Source organism: Lepisosteus oculatus, chromosome 2, assembly GCF_040954835.1.
Source record: "Lepisosteus oculatus isolate fLepOcu1 chromosome 2, fLepOcu1.hap2, whole genome shotgun sequence".
Taxonomy (NCBI): Eukaryota; Metazoa; Chordata; class Actinopteri; order Semionotiformes; family Lepisosteidae; genus Lepisosteus; species Lepisosteus oculatus.
The window spans coordinates 72,422,910-72,443,899 of record NC_090697.1 but is presented as its reverse complement, the minus strand read 5'-3'; the positions used below and the strand labels follow the sequence as shown (position 1 = coordinate 72,443,899).

At 40.7% G+C, this 20,990-nt stretch overlaps 1 protein-coding gene across 1 annotated transcript in view; it reads right to left on the bottom strand.

The window, feature by feature from the left end:
- The window catches only part of antxr1a (ANTXR cell adhesion molecule 1a), a 59,280-nt gene extending 39,394 nt beyond the window's left edge, over positions 1-19,886 (bottom strand). Inside the window, exons 1-8 of the mRNA XM_006625479.3 lie at positions 19,308-19,886; positions 9,456-9,527; positions 8,605-8,676; positions 6,788-6,869; positions 6,177-6,210; positions 5,433-5,512; positions 2,501-2,569; positions 1,625-1,705 (exon numbers count right to left, since the gene is read on the bottom strand). Coding sequence (XP_006625542.2) covers positions 1,625-1,705; positions 2,501-2,569; positions 5,433-5,512; positions 6,177-6,210; positions 6,788-6,869; positions 8,605-8,676; positions 9,456-9,527; positions 19,308-19,456 — 639 coding nt within the window. The 5' untranslated portion in view covers positions 19,457-19,886. The remainder of the gene's footprint in view (positions 1-1,624; positions 1,706-2,500; positions 2,570-5,432; positions 5,513-6,176; positions 6,211-6,787; positions 6,870-8,604; positions 8,677-9,455; positions 9,528-19,307) is intronic.
- Positions 19,887-20,990: the final 1,104 nt, after the last annotated feature.

The window sequence follows — 20,990 nt, the reverse complement described above, 5'->3', positions numbered from 1 at the left end:
GTGCTATATTAGTTCCTGTCCTTCAAACGAGATGTCAAATTGAGGCCCTGACAGCTTAGTAATGAAAGATTCCATGGCATTGTTCGTATGTGTAGGTGTTAAAATAGCTAAACCCCACTTGGTCATTTGCCTGTCAGCTTTTACTCCCAGGTTTGTTATATCCTTACTGTTGACATGAGGAGAGAGAGGTGGGCAGAATGGGCTTTAAGTAATAAAGACATTTTAAACACTCTCCATCCATGAAGGGTGATATTGGATTATCCTACAGTTTCAGAACCATGTCTAAAAGAAACTGTTCTAGAAGAAAGACATGCCTTGAAATTGATTTCTGTGAACTCAGAATGTGCTCTTACAAATTATCACTTTCATGAGATGAGCTTTCTCCCTGTCTCCTTCTTTCTCTCTCTCTCTCTACCATACAGTATGTATTGCCTCTGACTATTCAGAGACTCTTTAAAAGGCCTCTGCTATGGTCCCAGTAAACCATACACAGTGTGATGATATCCAAGACATTTAATGCTTCTCAGCTTCCTTGCTGCTCTGGAGCCAAAAGCTTTCAGTTCTGGTGTAATGGATACCAGATGGTCTCACTTCAAGACAGCTAAAGGAACCTTAGTGCAGTAAATAAATGCCTTTTTGATGGAAGTTTTGGTTCATTTTGCTTGAGTTTGGGGTTACTGTAAATCAGCACCTTCACTGACTGTTTAAGTAAATGAAATTATTGAAATGTGTACCATCCATTCTGGAATCGGCTTAAAATTGGCTGTCTGGATCCAAAGACAAAACTGTTAAAGTGCAGTTCCCATGGGCTTTGTTGTAAAAGTTTGTTCAATTGCACAATGGAACCTATTATTTCTAATTGTCATCATTACCTACTTGGACATTTTGGGGTATTCCACGTTGTCTGTATTTTCCCGGTATAAAAAAATATTTTTTTGTGTTTTGCCTATACAGTGCTGTTATGAATCATGCGCTATTTCATCATTCTTCTGCTTAAATTTCCTGTTTGGCTTTTGAGCTACTGTACACATCCAGGGAAAAATATATATTCTTTAAAGACTTGAAGACTGGGTGTCATTAGATTTGCTTTGAGACATCTTGTCTGAAGCTGTTTTTGCTGGAAAAGTCAGTGAGCATGGCAGCCTGGCTAACTGACTTAGGTGCTGTGCTCACTTACTGGCAACAAAGAATGAGATAGAGGAGTAAAGGATATACACATAGTAAGCAATGAAATAGCATGAAAGAGCTGGCAACAAACAAACTCTCTTTCTCATTCATATTGACCTCTAAGGCAGTGATCTTCAGTTGCAGTCTTGGAGAACTTTGGAGAACCGAATCCTTTAAACTTGATAGATGTCTGCAATTAGTGCCTAAAGGCCATATTAATCTTAACTGGCTAACCCAGTGGCTAGTTCAGTTAAATAATTTAATCCCCAGTTATAATGAAAACAAGCGTATCCTGTAGCTCTCTAGATGTAGATTTAGAGACTCTAGTTTGGAAATATAAATTGATATTTATATGAATATGAATATTTATATGAATATGAAATTTATATGAAATATAAATTCGAACAGTATGAGATGATGTTAAATGTAAATGTACGTGTCCGCACACAGTTCTCACCGAGTTGATGACTCCTTGCAGGGCTTCAAAGCCATCGTTGACCGGGAAGACGTGGTCCTTGCTGTCTGCGATCTTAGCCAGCTGAGAGACATAAGACAGCAATTTGAGGAGCTATTCCCTTCACTTTTGACAAGGACATGAAGCTGGGATGAAGTCATTGTAAAGCATGAGGACCTGAACCCAGTTTTATGTGTGAGGTTTTATGTGTCAGTCCAGGGGGACAGGGGCTCCTGGGTGATCCCACAGGTGCTGGGTCAGAATGAAGGCTGAACCCCAAAATTCACAAATCACTGATGTCTGAGTTCTGTCATTAGGGTTTCCTTCTCACTCTGTTGTGGACACAGTGACATTGACAGTGAGTGTCTTGGTGTATGTGTGCTTTGTCCAAATTCCTCCTGGTCTGGTAGATGGGTCACATTCCTGAATTCATTATAATAAAAACTAAACTTATTGGGGATGGCAAAAGAGAAACAAAACACCCATTCTTTACTTTTTAAAAAAGGACCTCGCATCTACACTTTAATGTGTGTATATAAAAGTGTTTTCTAACTTCAGTGCATCTCAAAAGGGTTAAAGCAAGAAAGTCATTTCACCAGCTGAGTTTTTACTGAGCAGACAACTGAGCTACATGCCACATTGTATCAAGGGCAATGTTAGGGATGGAAAATCCACTCAGATCTCCAAATACCAGTGGTTACAGTGGAATCTTAGAAAAACCTAACATACTGCAGGGAAATGCTGACTTTTCTTTAAAGTCTCTTAAAAAATTTTCTTTAGCTTCCCTTAGACATAGTAGATGTCTTCCGCACTGAGTGTCTTAACTTTAGCAAAACTTCTGATTTCTTGCATGAAAAACTTTCCGTTGTTTAGACTTACTTGTGTTTCATTGAAGTCCTTCACACCAACGCAGTACACCGAGGCACCCAGGCTCCGTGAGCGATTTGCCTGTCAGATATTCAAAAGCAAACACAAAATAGGGCATACTTCAGCACATGAAATTAATTATGATGAAGCTACTTTTAACGCACAATCTGCATAATTTAAAGCACATGTTCTATATTGAAGAGTAACGTAATCATCTTGATAGGCTTTGTATAACTATTCGAGAAATATAACAAAGAATTGTTCATGTATAGTTTAATTTCAGTTTAATCTAATGCATAAATTAACACAGGATTTATTAATGAAAAATGTATTTTCTTCACAATCTGTTCAGTTCCTACTTTGCTGTTACTTTACATTTTAATGCTGTGCCACTGATCAGAGGAAGTGCCAACTGGAGCTACTGTATATCAGTGACAATTTGCTTCCCTACTGCACTTCTTCAAAATCAACCTATAGAGTTTTATTTGGAAAAAAAGTTCAACAATTTTAAGTGTGTGAAGTAACAAATATTTTCATATTCCAGAGATTTCGTATCTTTAATAAGTTATTAAGAGATATTGTCACGATCGTCATCCCTCCTCTTAAGGGCGCTCCGACCCTTTCATATTTTAGTTCATTACGTGCACCTGTCCCCTGTTTGTCCGTCATTATGTAAGGCGAGCGCACCCGCTATACCTCGCTTAGCATTGGAAGATGGACGCCCGGAAGCCCGCCTACCGAGTCCGGGAGACACCTGACCATCTGAGTCTGGGGCTCGGAGCGCCTGGCCTCGTTACCCTGGTTTTATTCCCTGTCCCTGTTCCAGATCCCGTTCCGGATTTCAACCTTGTTTGTCTAGTCTCAGATGGATCTCCCGGTTCCTGTGCCCTGGACTGCGCCCCAGATTCCCCCTAGGACTGTTTGGACTCGTTTGCCTTCGTCATGCCCGCCTGTCTGTCAACCCATCCTAATCCTATTGTACCTTTTCCTGATGTCCTTCTCCACTTACTTCCAGATTATACCGTCTGCATAGGGTCCTGAGCTACGCTTCACAGGAGCCTGGACCGGCTCCCGTTACAGATATACTGTATGATGACAACCAGCCTCTCCTGCAGAGATTTGTGTTCATTGCTTATCCTGACCACAGCCTAAACCACAATAAAATAGAACTTCATAGTCATGTCCTGTAATTTGGCAAACCACTTTATACCATACAGTGTCACGGGAAGCTGGAGTCTACCTGGCAAGCAACGAGCACAATGCAGGGTACACCCTGGACAGGGCGCCAGTCTATCACAGGGCAAGGGCAAGCCAATCATACATGGGGACAATTTGGAGGCCACAGTAAAGGCAGAGAGGGGTTAATTTGGCCTGGACACCGGGATAACTCTCTACTTTTAACGAGAAATGCCCGGGGATCTTTAATGACTACTGAGTTTCAGGACCTCAGTTTAAGGTCTCATCCGAAAGATTGACATTTTATAGTTGTTTATATAGTTAATAATCACCTCAAGTTAATTTTACCAAAACTAGCACATTACTGAGAAAGTTACCTTGAGGATATTTGATTGGTAGTGAAGAGGAGACAACTGTGTATAGCTAAAACTAAATCAAGCTTTGAAAGATGTTTCATTTGTGTGAGGAAGTGCTGAATCTGCTTTTACAAAGTATCCACACATGTCCCCAATAATGAAAAACAGAGAACAAGTGATAATGAATAATAAAATATTACGTGCAAGAGAAAATATCTTGATCATAAATTATCCCCTTTAAGGTTAGGACCGAGCGTGGTACTTTCAGCACTACTTTAAAACACCTTTTCAAACTTACTAATCCATATCAAAGAGAAATTCACCTCTACAGTAAGTGGCTGAGTTTCAATTGCTTTCAATGTCAGTTAGAAAACATCAGCAGGAGCTAACAACAAACAGGATGCCTGTTATTGTGAGTTTCAAAATGTTAAATGATTGTTTGCCAATCACTCCACTGATCATAACACAAAATTGGCTCCTTTTTCCCTGATCCATTTCTCATCTGTGTGTGTGTATGGGGGGGGGGGGTCTGATTTGTATTCCCCAATGTAGTGCAGATGTTTCTATGTACTCAGACAATTTTTCTGGGGCATAAATTATGGCTTTTCCTGGGGAGCAAATAGCTGACTTGTTTTTTTTTGGCACAGCTGGGATCCATCAGTCCAGCGATTCATTGATGCTTTCCTTTTGACAGATCACAGTTAAGGAGAGGGTGATCAAAGTGTTGGTAGTAGAATATATTGTTTAGGCTGTAACACGTTGGAGCCTGATCTTCTCAGAGTTCATAGACCAACCAGGATTATGTCTGATTTGTTATTTCTGGAAGGCGAGGCATCATGGTATTGGGTACAACCGCTGGTCTACAACCCCTAGATTGATAAAACTCCATTTAATCCCAAACTTGGCATGATGCTAAAACCGGCATATACAGGATGGCACTGTACTGTAGAGAGAGGCAGAGAATGATCTCTTCAGAACTGGGATAAAAGTTCATTTTCTGGTCTACCCTTTTGTGTGATGCGGTATACAAGCACAAAACGCCTTCTGTTCTGCTGCACCCCAGACATAACCACTGTCGCAGTTGTGTTTACAATTAGTGGTTAAGTGTAATATGATTATTGCATTTAGATTTTTACTTGAGAAAGTTTAACGATATGTATCTGCCCATTCCCCCCCGCAAATTCTGATACCCATCTATACTGTTGGGTTTGTGAGAGAAAGGGGTAATGTAGCTGTCGAAAGGTATACAAGTGCATTATCTGTAACTAGGAATTAAAACTGTGATCCAGGCTAGAGCTTCAACCCATATCCTAAGTGGTCTCAATACTTGTCCAACCGGTTACCTGTAATTATAGGAGCTGTTTGTCAAAGTCAGTCCAAAGGAAAGTGCTCTTGGGAATCCCTGGGCTTACCTCTCTCTCGGCGTAGAAGAAGAGGTTCTCATGCAGCTCTCCGTCCGTGAGTGCGATGATCACACTGGCTGTGCGATACCCTGTCCCCAGAAACAGAGCCGTGAGACCCAGACGGGAGATAGATATGGAAAACTTGGTTCTTCAAGTACAGAATGTTTTTTGCCTCAGCCTAGAGCTCCATGACTGCATTCATTAATTACATTTACATTTATTTTCATCCCAGAGGATGCCAAACTGCTTTATATTTCATCTACTAGTGTGACAAAGTGCAGTCTCCACCTGGGTGACCAGCAGCCCCACAATACAGCAGGTCGGGTAAAAAGGTAAGACATTTCACCAGCTGAGTTAAGGGGAAACAGTACACAGGTCAGAATGTAGAAGCCCAGAGGGGAATTTAGCCAGGACACTATATTGTGACAAACAGAGCCATGGGATTTGTAAGGACCAAGTAGTCAAGACCCTGTTTGTGGACCTGAAGAAGGCCCCACAGCTGAAACGTTGTGTTTCCTTTCTTCTCTTTCCAGCATGGAATGAACCTCTACTTGTTCCTTTGCTGCCTACGCATGCTGATACAGCATACCTGCTTGAAATATTTTCATGTGGAGGCCTTTCTTGCCAGGGCACATTTTTTAACAAAACCACCAGAGAATCCTACAAAAACCTCTATAAACAGTGTGAAAAACATATAAAGAAAACAGAAACAGCCAGAGAAACTGCAGTGATATTTCTCTACCATCACCTTACCTTCTGTATTCCCATAGTAGATCTGCTCACTGGCCTGCAGGAGAAGAAAGAGGTTTAAGGGACAACAGGGAATTTCAACCAGGAAGTCAAACAAAGTAAGACTGTGTTAGCTAATTTTGAATTATTGGGTAAAATTCAAGCACCATGGTCAGTAAATACAAGTCCTTAAGTTCAAAAGGGATAATGACAGACAAGCCAGTCTCATCAGGGTGTTTTATATCTCAATAATTGCCAACTTCCGTTACACATATAACTCTTGCCTACATCTCGTCTTGCATTTATTTGCATTCATCACACCTGCACACTTTCTCCACGTTGCAGCTACCCCCTTGGTTAACTCCTCCCTCTGAAAAGGGGGTCTAACTCTTAACCAAGCAGTTTAGGTCAAAATTGATCATATTTGTATACTCCAACATCCACAAAATATCTGATTCTTGGATGTCGTTATTCCTTGTGAAAGCACTTGTCTCATAATTCAGAGAATAAACAGAGTATAGAGTTCTGTTATATCAACGTGGGACTCTCAGTCCACCACTCTACCTAATAATATCAAGGAATGACCCTGTCAACTTGTTTGATACCCCTCACCTGAAGCTCACTCACTCACTTACCCTTTGAAAGCCCTCATGCATGTATGTGTCTCCTCCTGGGAGCACTTTCTGCAGCTCCTCCAGCCCCTCCCGGATCTGATCCCTGGATAGACAGAGACAAGGAGAGATGTCCTATTTGCATTCTCTTTTCCCAGAAATAACTGATGTTAAGGACCAGTTGTAGCTGGAGGCCATTTCCACTGTGACTCAGCTGGGCCTGAGCTATACCTCTGACAGTCCAGGGTTGTGGTGAACTTGTTTAGATGTTGTGGCCCAACTGCGTCGAATGGCTTGAGGTAGACTTGTTTAGATGGAAAATGCCTTTCTCTTTTATCACAATTTGAAACAAGAGGAGTTTTGAAAAGGGGAATAAGGTTTTTCAAAGAGTGCTACACTTTTTATACTGTTGTAAAGGATTATCTGTAGTTTTAGTTGAGGAATTATAAAAAATTATAAAAATAATAACAGAAGATGTTCCAAAGGACTGAATGTTCTGTTTTCACACCCAATACTTGATGATGCCAGATGTGTCATGCCCATATTCAAAGAAATGGAAGTGCCCGAGATTTTAATTAGTACAATGAAACCTCTGAGCAATAGCACTGCACCAGATATAGTGGAGAATTCATGTTTCAGACAAACAAGTTTGTGATTTATTATTATTATTATTCCAAAGCTGCACATGGAGACTAGAATAGATGCTATCTTGATCTTTGTTTCAGCAAGTACTGTACGTGGTTGACTTGGTAATTCTACCGTTTGATAATGTCTTTCATGCTAGAAAGTTGATTACCATCGCTTTCATCAATGCCAAAGTACCTGTATATCTCATCTTGTTTTATCATCCAGCTGGATATTTTGACATTTTACAAACTCTCAACTGGCGTTTTTAGCTCTAAATGATAGTGCAAATGATAGTGTACTTACTGTAAGAAGTCCAAAGTCCATTTTGACATATTCAGTGTTCTTAAATACTGTATTCAGAGCCTGATGTGAGCCAGTTTTGTCAGAAAAACTTGAGATCAGCCAAAGAAAATGGCTGATGTAGTCATCTTTATCTTTTGCAAAGCCTATCTTGACTTTAGCTTGTTTAGCATGTTGGTAGTATTAATGATAAATAAATGGTATGTTTAGCATGGTGATTGATATTATTGATAAGTAAAAAAATAAAGGGAGACATGGCATCTCCTTGGAATACTCATTTGACGGCAAATATTTCACAGTCTTCCATTCTTTCAATGATGGCTCTACAAACCAAACTAAAGTTGGTCTAATTTGGTAGATGTTCTTAACTTTCAGTATTCATGTATGAGGGGTGCTATCTAAAGCTTATTATTACTCATTTTAATTATTATTTTTATGCAAAGGAGCACTAGGAAGAACTAGACACTTCCAGTATATATGTGAGTTTTAGTATTTCAGAACTTTGGATGATACATGCTAAGCAAAAACAGGGAAATGAACTGTACAATGAGTGAGGAGAACTCATCTATGTGTAAGTGCTGGTCATAACTACATTTCTAGGACTAACTCTGACTTGTCATAAATTAGGCATAAACAGGGCATGCGGTCCAATATTGTTGGTTGTTTGTGGGTCTGGTTCTCTTTCCTAAATGTACCCTGGGTGTTGAGTTACAATTTGTTGATTACCTGAAGGGGAATGGATGGAGAGTCAGGTCTTGCCATCCTGTCTGTTAAAAAAACCCTGACAAAATTGCTCACTCTGGATGCATCTAAGATCTTCATCCTGTGGGTTTTCCCCATTTTTCACTACAGCAAATGCAGCAAGCTGTGACGTCTGGATTGAAGATTAGCCTGCTGATGAAGAAGTCACTCACCTGTCTTCAGTCAGCCGCATCAGGATCCGGCCTTCAGTGGAGAACACGATGAAAGACATCCGCAGCTGGGGGCTGAGAGAGAAGATCGGATCTTCAGGTCAGTTTCGGATCAGTGCGACCTGCTCACAGCAAGTCTGCTGCAGTAGAAACTACACAACACACCCGTACCCTGCTTCTCAACATCTGTCAGAATGTGTGAGCCACAGGAGACTGGCTGGCACCAGAGTCTGAGATGACAGATTGCCAGGGGGACACACGTACTTCACTAATCAAGGTAATTGTTGAAGAGTACAAACAAACTGCATTTAACTGACCACATGATTGGATGCACTCCTAAGCGAGAAAAATGTAGCACAAAGAGATTAATTTAACATCCATAGAGGGGAACTTAAATATTCCTAAATTAAAAACAACAGCAAACTGAGGCTCACTTTTTCAGCTCTTTTGGATAAGGGTGATGTTTTCTTTGTTATATATTACAATTTAAATGCACCTTCAATTTGCAGTGCTCTATACATGCCTCTCCACTACGTCCGTTATAAAAATGGCACAATATGCAGTCAGCATTGATTGCAAGTAGATGTTGGCCAAAAGAAGTAGGAGTGGAAGAGACTGGGATGGGGGTTGGCAATTTTCGTATCCCAGAGCCCACTGGCAAATTGTTCTAGGATTGTGTTCTAGGGTTAGATCTCTGCACCTTACAGTTTCTAATTTAGGGTGGAGAAAGTGTTCAGTATAGTATAACACATGCTTGGAATTAAAAAAAAGGCAAAAGTAACAAAACAACAGAAAATGCTCCTGTCTTATCTTGCGTCATTTTCATGTCAGAGTTCGGCAGTGGCAGGATTTACCTTATAAATTTGTGAGCCAGATGTTCGACAAAGAAATAGATTTCGTTCCAGTGGTGCTGCACACTTCCAGATCTGAAAAGACAATTTGTACAGTCAGAGACTTTATTTTTAGAGGACGCAGAGAGGTGGTAGACATAAAAAAGAGGTGAAGATCTGTTGAGGACCTGAGGGTCTTTAGACCCTCCCAGAAGAAGAAAACTAAAGCTGCTTTTCAAAAGAAGTAAATTCATATTGCACAATGCTCTTACTATGGCAAAAGCTTTATTTTATATATCGCCTTTTAAAGTAACTTCTCAAAGCATTTTACAGAAACAGAAAAAACTTAACAAGGAGAAGGGGTAACGGAATTAGCATGATTAAAAAACAAGGGTTTAGAATGCAGAAGAAGATGCGAGGAGCAGATAGAGAGCCAATCAAGTGAAAGCCCTTCTGAAGAAGAATGTTTTGAGTCTGGATTTGAAAGCGCTTAGCGAATGTGACTCTCTGCTATCCTGGAATTGGGGAATAGAATTTCAGAGCTCTAGGACATCCCAAGAAAAGTTACCCTTAGAGTGCACACTTCTTATTTAATGACTGTCTTTCCAGGCTAGACCCTACTACCAGCCTTATCTCCTACATTGGCGGCCAATGCACAGCTAGACATTTAAAAAACACAGACCTTGCGTTTACAGAGAGCTTGTTTGGTGCTGTTACTAGTCAGTATGATCTTTTTATTTGCACTGTCCTTCACTTGGAAGGAGCAGTTTGTAAAGTGATAACTGCAGAGTAGTTCCTAAAGTAACGTCATGTTAGCCCAGTTCGGTTTATCAGATCCCTTTAGCACCCAAAAGAGGAGCTTTCACGTTTTCCATGTAAACCAGGTTAAACTCTGGACTGTGGTTTGAATAGGGAACCTACCTATTTTCATCTATACTTAAGAACTAGAGGGTCAACCCGAACATAGTCAAAAGACATTTTGGCAGCCTAAGACTGTGATGCAGACTTCATTTCTGATTCACCTGGGAACGTCACAGTGGATAGATTTCAATGTGGTCTGAAATCTGTGTGCCTTGGTGGACTCCTCCTCATATACTGTAAAAGAACTAATTAAAAGCAGCTTGGCGATTTCAGCCTTCCTTTGTGCTTTTTGAGTGTGTGTCTGTGTGAGTTAAGAGTGGCCAGATGGAGGCCTTGCAAAGCACAGACAAGCACATGTCAGGAAATTTGAAGCACATTGAGGTACAGTATTGAAGTATTTTGGAAACCGTTTTAGATTAGGTTTTATCAGCACCACCGACAAATGTGAGAATCATGCAGGGCTTTTATAGCAAACAGTTATATTTCCCTTTTTGCAGCATGCTTTCAGTTTCATATTTATTTGAAAAAGATAAACATTTAGGGAGATCTCCCTGGAGTCATTCCAGACCTCTATAGCTGTAGAAATAACTAGAACGAGTTTCTCCTCAGTCAGATGGATATTAATGAAATGTAGGAATGCCTTCGTCTCCTATGACTGTTTACATTTCCAGTGTCATTTCTTTGTTTCCCACAGTATGTTTTGTTCCGGTGAGTCACGTCTGAAAAATCAGTGTCAGCAACATGTGAAGCTATTTCTGATCTTATATGTTTTGAGTCACTTTGAAATTGAACAGTGTGAAATTTAGTCAGACTTCCTTCATGTTTAAAAGACAAACCAGCTGCTGCAACACTGGATCTTTTTTCACTGACTAGGCCCCTGTAGAGTGACATTTCTGAGCTGCTGGATGTCAGAATTTCCCTTCTGTTAAAATGTATGCATATGTTCGTATCAAGTATGTCCTTTCACATTCTTGTTAGTGTTTCAATATATTTACATACTGATTGCTTCCTAACACAACACTTATGGTATAAGAGGTTGTTTGTGATGGTCTCTGGGGTATAAAAAGCACCTAGACATACCTGGGCTTTAGAGCTGAGGAATGAGAGAGCCATAGGGTCTCTCTACAAGGCCTCTCCTAATAAACCTATTTCAAATCTACACTGTACTGAGCTGTGACTTCTTTAATTCATAAAACTGCATTTGCAGACTTCTGAAACAATCTGTACAGACATGGATCACAATAAGGGTTTCTGATCTGTTCTTCTGAAGAAACAGTCAGAACATTTCTGTCAGGGCACTGCAGAAATTACCTCCCTCCGTATGGTTTCTCATGCAGTGAATTTGTTTTTTTTTTACAAGATGTATCACATGGGGAGCTGTGTGGGGCTGCAGAGACTCAGCTGTCTCTATGGATTTTGTTTTAGAATTTCACTGAAAGTGTCAATTTCCACAGCTCCCTCTACGATCTGTCAGGAATGTTTTTTTTATTATTATTCCTATTTCACCAGGCATGCTTTTCTTCTGTTTTACTTCTGTTTTACTTGTATTTTTATTTTAAAACACATATCTGAAAATTTGTCTGTGTAAAACCGAAGGGCTGATGGAAATGAATCTGCAACAACAATTCTTGCTGCTGTAGTCTAACCCTAGCCATCTCTTAAATAACAAATCATGGGTACTTTTGTCGCTGTGATCTCAAGGGTGTTTAACAGAACAATATCTTTTAAAAAATCCCAACGAATAAAGACTGGAACAGCAGCTTGCTGCCAACCATCCAAAGTTTAACAAACTCCGATCTGTGGATTTGCTGTCCACAAGAAGTCAAAGAGTGAAATTCTGACATACTGGATGTGTAACAGGGATCAGTTCATTGAACAAGTTACAGAAATTACATCATCTCCTTAAAACCTAGACACTGTGGACCTCTGACCCAGTCTTCTGGCTTGGCAGTTCTCTGTTGTCTAGGGAGCAGTGCACAGAGTCCACCATCACCAGTGATCGAATCCCAGTGAGTGAACAGCAGATCCCTCAGTCACCTTTAACTGCCCATAGGGATTTCATACAGTAAAGCTACTGGCTCTACAAGTCTAAAGGCATACCGTGTTACATTGCAGTAAAAGCACAGTAAAATGGAATAAAGGCCAGCTAAATCATCAGTAAACCCCAGAGAGTGACGCTAAACATTGTGATAAATCTACTCTGCTGTTTCTCTGTGGCAGAGAGGAATCTCAGAGATTCTCAGCTGGAGGTCTACAATGCAGGGAGATTTCCTCTGACAAGGAAAGAACATTTAAAGCAAGGACGTTCGCTGAAAATGCAACACGCAGACAAAACTTAATCCTTCGCAGCCTGTGCAGCCTGACCTTGCAACACTGATTTAATAATCCTCATTGCTAATCATTTATTTACTCTGTTTTGTTGTTTGCCTTCCTTGATCTTCTGTGTGACTAATAATAATATGCTGTCCAAGTGGAATATAATCATTGGTCCACAGTCATAGTTGACAGGATGTTGTTTTCTGTTGTTATTGTACAGTATAGTAGTATTGGTCTTTTCTGTGTGTGCAGAGCAGAATGTTTTTTTTTTCTTTTCCATGTGACTTTATGTTACTATTTACAGACTTCCCTTTAGTTTTCAATATGAGTTAATAGAAAATATCTTTAGTACATGTGTGTTATTATGCCCTAACTTACTATTCACTATCACTGTGAATTAAAGAATAGAATCAGTCTATACTTGTGATTGTATTGACAACCAAATTGCCTCTGGGTCTTCGTCATAACTCACCAGGTCCAGCTCGCCTGAGCACACCCTACTGTACGTGAGAGATCAGGACTAAAGGGTGATGGGTGTTCTAGAGAGAACCTTTTCCCCCAGCTGTTGAAGCCCCGGAGAACTTTTATTGTTAGGGATGGCTATATTGCATCAAACTAAGATGATTTTTCATGCTTTTCTTTCCTTGAGCTGCTTAGATCCCAGTACAAAATCCTAGTACAAAGTGCTAAGCTACAACAGGCAGTGTGTAGCAACAGCTGCTTCTATATGTACAGCCAGCATTTGACAGGAACCTAACTCTGATACATTCGCAAGATTTGTAAAATAGTTTGCATGTAATGGATACAAATTTATTAGAAAGAAAACTTTTACTCTACAGCATCAGTCAACCATCTTAAATGAGTCACTTTTCACAAAAGGGATGACATTACCACTCTCTTTATACTACTCTCTATCTGTAGTTCATTCACAGTGTACAGATGGATGTGGATTGGCAAGGAGAGATATGATTTTTTGGCTAAGGATATGTTTTTTTTTATTTTTGTTCCTCTGTTTCAATTTTTTTTTTCACATACTTAGCAGAGATGTTTGGAATTTGATGTGACTTCACAAAACAATCCTAATTGTTAACACGCATTGTGTTAACAAATCCTGCAGCTCAGGGCCCTCATGGGGAAAAAGGTTGGACGAAGAAGGGGAGAGAGAGGAGCAGAGAGGGAAAGAAAAACAGTTGCAGGGAAAAGAAATCCGGGATGAGTAGGAGAGGAAGGAGAATCAAACAAGGAACCCAGGAAAGAGAGGGGAAATTAAAGAGTGGACAAATGACCGAGGGGCAAGAGAGACAGGAGGACAAGGCAGCATACTGCTTGTGGTGGATGAGGAGAAGAACGAGGGAGCTGTGACTTCAGCAGGCTCCTGTTTACTGTAGTAGCCTGGTTTGGCAACCTGACTCCATGCGATAAAACCAGCAATGTCATGGGTGCACAACACCTACAGCTGGCAGACATCTATACCAAACAAGTAGTGCTCAAGGTCAATATAGCCATGACAGCCATGACCACCCCATTGCACTTGATTTAGACCACCTATATTCAAAAGCAACAGAACTAAGTTTTTGTTTATTCCCGCAGTGATTAACCTGCTTAATCAGGACAACTGAGTGTTAAATGTTACTTTATTTTTTTCATCATGCACATATTTTATAATTCTCTAAACCCAACTTCTTTGTCTTTCTAAATTGTGAAATGACCTCTAACGTGCTAATAGCATCTACTGTATCTTGTTTTTCTCATCTTATGCATGTACGTTTCTTATTTGTTAATGGGTCCATGTTGTGTTAATTGTAGTGTATTGTATTATGTCTTTTACATAGGGACAATAAAGGGAGTAAATTGCTCCTGTGTTTCAGTCGACTGTTACTTTATATTAGGTACAAGTACTGACACAAAACAGCTCCCAAACAACTGTCATGTGTGCCCCAAAAGGCTCCTTATATATCTATATTACTATGGATATAATTCAGGAAGACCCCTTTCCAAAATAAATCAGTGCTTCACTTTTATGGTGTTACATATTCTTTCACATCATCCCTGGAAAGCTGCAGCCGAATACAGTGCTTCATATACATCCTACACTGCTCTGTGAGGCTCATTCTCCTTGCTACCTCACTAATCTTACCAACAGGCTTTAGAAGAGACCCCTAGCCAACATTTTAATGGTAATTGCTTTTCCAGGTATGGCATTATTAAATCTAGATATTTCCAAAAACACATTAGCCAGAACGAAAGAGATGAGCTTGAGAAAAAAAATCCTTTAGCAGCCTGGCCATGCAATATACAGGGAGCATATTAAAGTTGGATGGGTTACAGTACAAGCACTTGTGCCACGGAAAGGTGCAGTGTAACATTCACATTCACAACATTCATGTGGGACAGTACACATACAAATGGGATCAGCAGGTGGTGGACACCAGAGGGCGCTATAGTGACTCAGTGTGACTACAATTTGTGTCCATGTCACATGCAGCCTGTGCTGGACACTGGTACTGCCCTCTGGTGCATACTGTTAATAACACTGCAAATGAATTCTTCACAGTGCACAGCCTTCATAATATAGTTAGACCTTCTAACTCCACTATCACCCCATATTTGAAAAAGCCTTGCAGATACATTGAGCTACTATTTAGACAACATCCAGTGCACTGAAATACTGCAGCAGTCAGGTAGGGCAACTACGTGCCTTCCCTCCATGCAGGAGAGAAAATATAATAACTACAACAGGATACTGTTATAAGAACTACTGTTTTACATAGTAGCTCAAAAGCTTCATGGAAGTGCATTTAAAACCAAGAACTGGAGATACTTCTTTACTCAAAGTGTTGTAGGAGTATGGAACAAGCTACCGGCCTTGTTGTTAAAGCCAATACCTTCTTTCAAGCATTAGCTAGATCAAATCCTTGGATCAATTAATTACTAACTAACACAATGGCTAGACGGGCCAAATGTTTTACTGCCAGTGGGCCCAAACTGTTATCTTCCAGTGACTGAGCTGTGGTTTTTGTGTGCGATATTTCGTAAAAACACAGCTCAGTTGCTAATCAGCATTACATTGTTTAGAATACTGTCATGATTGTGTTCTTCAGCTATCTGCCTTTCTTGAAAGTTTTTTTCTTCTTTTGCCAAAAGCTTTTAATGTTACGTGATTGGCGAAGGACAAGTGTCACGAAAGATGTTAACACTCTGATGGGATTTCTGCATAGAAACTGGGAGTGGGTTTCTCTGTTATTGATTTGGGTTCCTGGTTAAATGTTTGCCCTGAAGAATGCATGCTAAGTTCTGCTATTTTATCTTTGATTTAGTGTTTAAAAAGAAGGGACGTCCTATTTGTAGGAATGTTGATGTAACCGAGACGACTCAAGAGGGACAAGATCATTACTCTTTTTTTATTGTAAAAATAAGTAAGGCTTTAAATGAAGTCCTTTTTTTTAATGCCTTGCAAATACTCCTGTGCTTGAGATCAGTGCTTTTCAATGAAGAGGCTGAGGTCTACTGGGAGTCTTCAAAGTATCCAGGGGTACCCCAAAACAGAGGAAAACACAGTCTAGCAGTGTGTAAAATCTGCAGTTTCAAACTGTGCTGAACTGTGTCCTGCTTTTAATATTTAACAATTAATAGTAGCATTATGTGCATTCGTAATAAATAATTTGTCTTCTGTTTAAATTAGGGGCCCCTAATGCGAGTAATGTTTTGGAAAGGGGCACCTCCAGCCAAAAAATATAAAAACCCCTGCTCCAAGTGACAATTCCCTGTTTCTGTGCCAGAACAAGCTGCACTACTCAGTTACTATTCCACCAAAAACAACTTTTTCTGTAATTAAAGTAAAAGATACACAGTGTGGAAAGCGATTGGCTTTGTGCTTTATGAGCACAAAGTGCTCATAAAGAACCAGTGAAGAATCACCTCCAGCCTCCCACACTTTATCTCACTTTAAGAGAGGCAGATCAGCGCTGACAGGCACTGATCATGACAAAGCAGCACATGCTGTGACAAGAGATTGTTACTCCTGGAAAGTGTGCGAAAATGGGCCTGCACTGTGCCTTCTCCATGGAGCAGTCTCGGGGAGCAAGTGCAAGATCTGTGAACGGACCGTTTTGCATGCTTTCTAAAGACCTGCTCTGGCTGTGTGACACTATGATATGCTCCTGCATAGTGACACACAGCCAGAGCAGGGAACTAATCAAGAGTCATCCTTCCCTGATCCAGCATCACTGCTCATTGAAACCCATGTTGCCCAAGAGCGCCTCCCTTGCTTCACCTTTAAAAAGCCTCCTGCAAAACTGGAGCCACAGTTGTGGTTTTTAAGAACAGCGGCAGCACAATCCAAGCAGAAAGAGCGCACACAAGTATGAGGTCTGACACGAAACCAAAGGAGGAGAGAACCAGGTGGAACACAGGAATCCTTTCCTTTCAGGGGTTAAGCAAGGAATGACCACTGACATAACAAAAGCTGTGTTTTTTTTGTCTGCCAGTTTGAAGGGTATTTTTTTTTCTCATCCTTTGCATCTGGATCTCGAATCTCTGGTTTAATTTCCACTTTGTTGCATGATGAGCTGCCGCAGAAATGTCTGTTTGGAACGCTCGCGAAGAGGCTTGGTGACTGGAAAAACCATTTCAATCTTTGCATAACATACTTCAAAAACAGAGGGGGGGGGTGGTACGAGCTTGCGTTCGTTAAGCTGCCACAATGTCAAGCCGAAATTCAACACTGCACATTCCCAGAAAATTAATTCAGTTGTTGATAGTATTTTTGGTGTTATTTTTCAATTGCGTCACATTCCTGTAACTAAGCCAAATCAGACTTCAGCAAGAGTGCACTGTTTAGCAACTTCCAGCCACGCACTCCATGCAGAAGATACCATCTGGTGTTGCAGAACAATTCATCAGTGCACCTTGTGATTTGCCTGAACTGGTTGAGCTTCACTTATCATGCAACTTTCATACAGGTCCTTTGTCTCCCTTCAACACCAACACATGCTCGGAGCTCTGTTCTCTAATGCATAAACAGTCAATTTGATGTCTTAACAAAAGTTTGCGAGTCTCTGGGAGTTGGTCCAAACTGTAAATGACATTATTTTTAAAAAACAAACTGCTGAAAAATGTAGATTTTTTGCACCATTTCTTAACTTCTGAAAGGGGAGTACAGTGTACAGATATCAGATAAGCAATTGCACATCTGGTGGACAAGTAGCTGTTGGAGCCGTTTTGTCTGTTCGCTCAGTTCTGCTTCTTGATTTAGCCTTTTAAAGCAATTGAAAATAAACAACATCATGTCTCTGGTGGTGGGTTGCCTGGCTCTGTAAATGCTTCGTGTTCACCGTATAAATAACAGTGCATTTAATGTTAGATTTTCTGTTAGTTTTTCTATGTTGTTCAAAATACAACAAAGGCAGCAGTATGAAACAGCTGTTAGGGCTCTGGACTCGCAACTAGAAGGTTCTGGGTTGGAATCCCATGTGTAAAACTGCTGCTGAGCCCCTGAGCAAATACAGTACTTCTCCTGAATTGCTCCAGTAAAATACCCAGCTATATCAATGAGTGCTCGTGTAAGTTGCTTTGCATAAATTCATCAGCCCAGCAAATAGTCATTGCAACACAGTAGCTCCCTGTCTTCTGTATTTAGAGAATGCCCAGAAGCAACCTACTGTCTTGGTGATTTAAAAGAGTTTCTAATACAAACTGGAATCTTTTATCCACTAAATTAACTTGATTCCCCTGTAGCTTTTTTTTTCAATAAGATCAGATTTCATTTCTCTTCCTTTGCATCCCTCCAGTTCCCATTTCTAAGACTAGTTTCCCCTTACTCGTAGGACCTACAGTGAGTACGACTGAAGGCAAAGTGGATGATTTCTCTGCCCAGCCAAATCTCCTTCTTCATCTGAAGGATCGAATTGATTGTTGAGCAGTTAAGTGCCGCTTGACAGAGGTCGTCCCAGGTGATCTCTGCTTCAGATCACAAAATAAATAAAGAACATTAGACACAGTCAACAAGCCTATCCCCCTTTCAGAATAGACAACTCTCCAGCCTGCATCAAACATTATTCAATAAGCCACTCTAGATTGCAGCACACATCCCCTGCTAGTCTTAGATAACTCAGTGCAATGCAGAGTGCAGAAAATAGCCAGAGATGACACTTCATCTCAATCATCTGCTGATGAGCAAACTCAAGTTTGAAATCTTCAGGGTAAAAGATAACTAATATTCTGTGCACAGAAAGAACTAAACTCATTCAAACCTCCTGTGAAAAAAATCCCCTAGCAACTGTGAGTTCAATATTTCACCAACAGCCTAATTAATAATAATCAAGCCCATCTTTTAGGATGTCAAAATAGCACTCAAGTTACTACAGAAAAACATACCAAGCTGTATTATTGGTGTATTATGAGTTATGCATTCAGTGACCTCATACGTAAAGCAATTAACCAGTAAACAATGGCCATAATGGCTTTCAATGTATTAGCATTGATGAAGACAGATGTTGTCGTGTGGGTTTCAGAATACGTTCATCTCTTGAATATATGTTGAGAGTGGCTCTGAAAATTAATAAAACCAACCATCTCACTCTTTCGTTGACTTGTGCCAGTGGTGTAGTGATCTACTCTGAAAATGCACCTACAGCCTGTTCACAGCTAGTGTGGATGTGGAATTGGGACAGTGGAGTGGAGGTGAGGGGGGACACTCACTTGTCCAGGACGAAGTAAAGATCGAAGCCCCCATAACAGGATTGTCCAGCCTCCCCATTCTCGCTCTGCCCTGCGTAGCCCAGAGTACAGACCATCAGCACAAGGCTCTTCACAACAAAGGGAAACTCCTTTCTTCTCCAAATAGACATTATTCCAATTGTGGCACACAAAAAAACAGTAGAAAAAGCAGAATCTCCAGTAAATGACAAGACTTCAAGACTTCTTCTCCTCCTCTTCTTCTTTGTAAGTGCTCTTCTCCTTGCTTCACTGTCTTCTCAGCCCCCAGTCCGGGCCATCCAGAGTCACAAAAGAAATGCTATCCTTAGACGTCCTGGGATTTTCAGCAGTGGTCCAAAGGGAACAGCAGAGATGCTGTGTGCGCAGGCTGTCTGGAATAGCTAGGAACCCCCAGATCAAAGTACAATTGCTCACAGGCTCACACAAAGGAACAGACACGCTTGCTTTCTCTTTTTGGGGAGAGATTGCAATGCGGTGAGACGGCAGGGCTAGCTTTCACCCAGTCGACGCCACGGCGAGCGATGTCATTGTGTCTACGAGCTTGAAACAGATTCCTGAACTTTTTCGCTCTCTTTCAAGAAGAGATCTGAGGAAAGGCAGAGTGCCCCCTCAATAATAAAAAGCTGACAGGCTGTGTTTTTTTGTGTCACTGCACCGCCACCTTGTGGTGATAAATCTCTGCAGGGCTACAAATCCAGTCAAATCTCAAAAGCATAGCTTCCACTTGTGCCCTGTGTAGGTATCTTACAATAGACTAAAATAGACTGCAGTAGTTCAGGTGGGTAGCTACGTCAGCATGCGTAGGCTGCAAAGGAACAAGTAATATGTTTATTCCATGCTGAAAAAAAGAAGAAATTAAACACAATGTTTCAGCCATGGAGCCTTCTTCAGGTATGAAATATACTGTAAAATGTAAAAGTATACTGTAAATGTATACTGTAAAATAAAAAGGTGTAAAATATACTGTATAGAGTAATTAAACTGAGTATCTTGAGGTTGAACTCTAAATGAAAATTCAAACAGTTCATTGCAATCCTTTCAGTTCCTTCACGTCTGCCTGTTTGTCTGGACTGCTGGGACTCCGATATTGAATAATGCTTTCTTCATTATCAGGGAGACCCTAAGGCTGTTGACCCCTGAGAGACAGAGTAGACAGGCGAGTTTTCACCTTCCAGCATGGCAAATCAGTTTCCTGCAAACGATCTCCTCCTCCTTTCACCTGCCATGGACAGGGCCTGCTGAACTAAAGCTGTCAGAGTATCTTTTAAAATTTTGATTTTGGTTTCCTTGCTTTTCTAGTTGTTATCAGTCCAAACTGGAGTGAGGTAATTGAAGGACTGGCAGTCTGTATCCACCTTTCTCATCAGAACAAGGCAGATAGACAACTGCTAAATCCATGACAGCACACACACATGAGAGACAATTTAGACACAGCTGCCATCATGTACAGCAGGTCTTTGGACCGCGGGAGGAAATTGGAGTGTCTGGAGAAAAGCCAGGTGAATATGGGGTGAGCAAGCAAATTCCATACACACAGAGATACAATCAAACCCAGGACCTTGGAGCTGTGAAGCCACACCTCTACCCACTGTGCCATTGTGGTGCAAATAATAAAAGAAAGAAAAGCATAGTTTGTAATGTCATGCTGCCACCCTGTGGTGATGG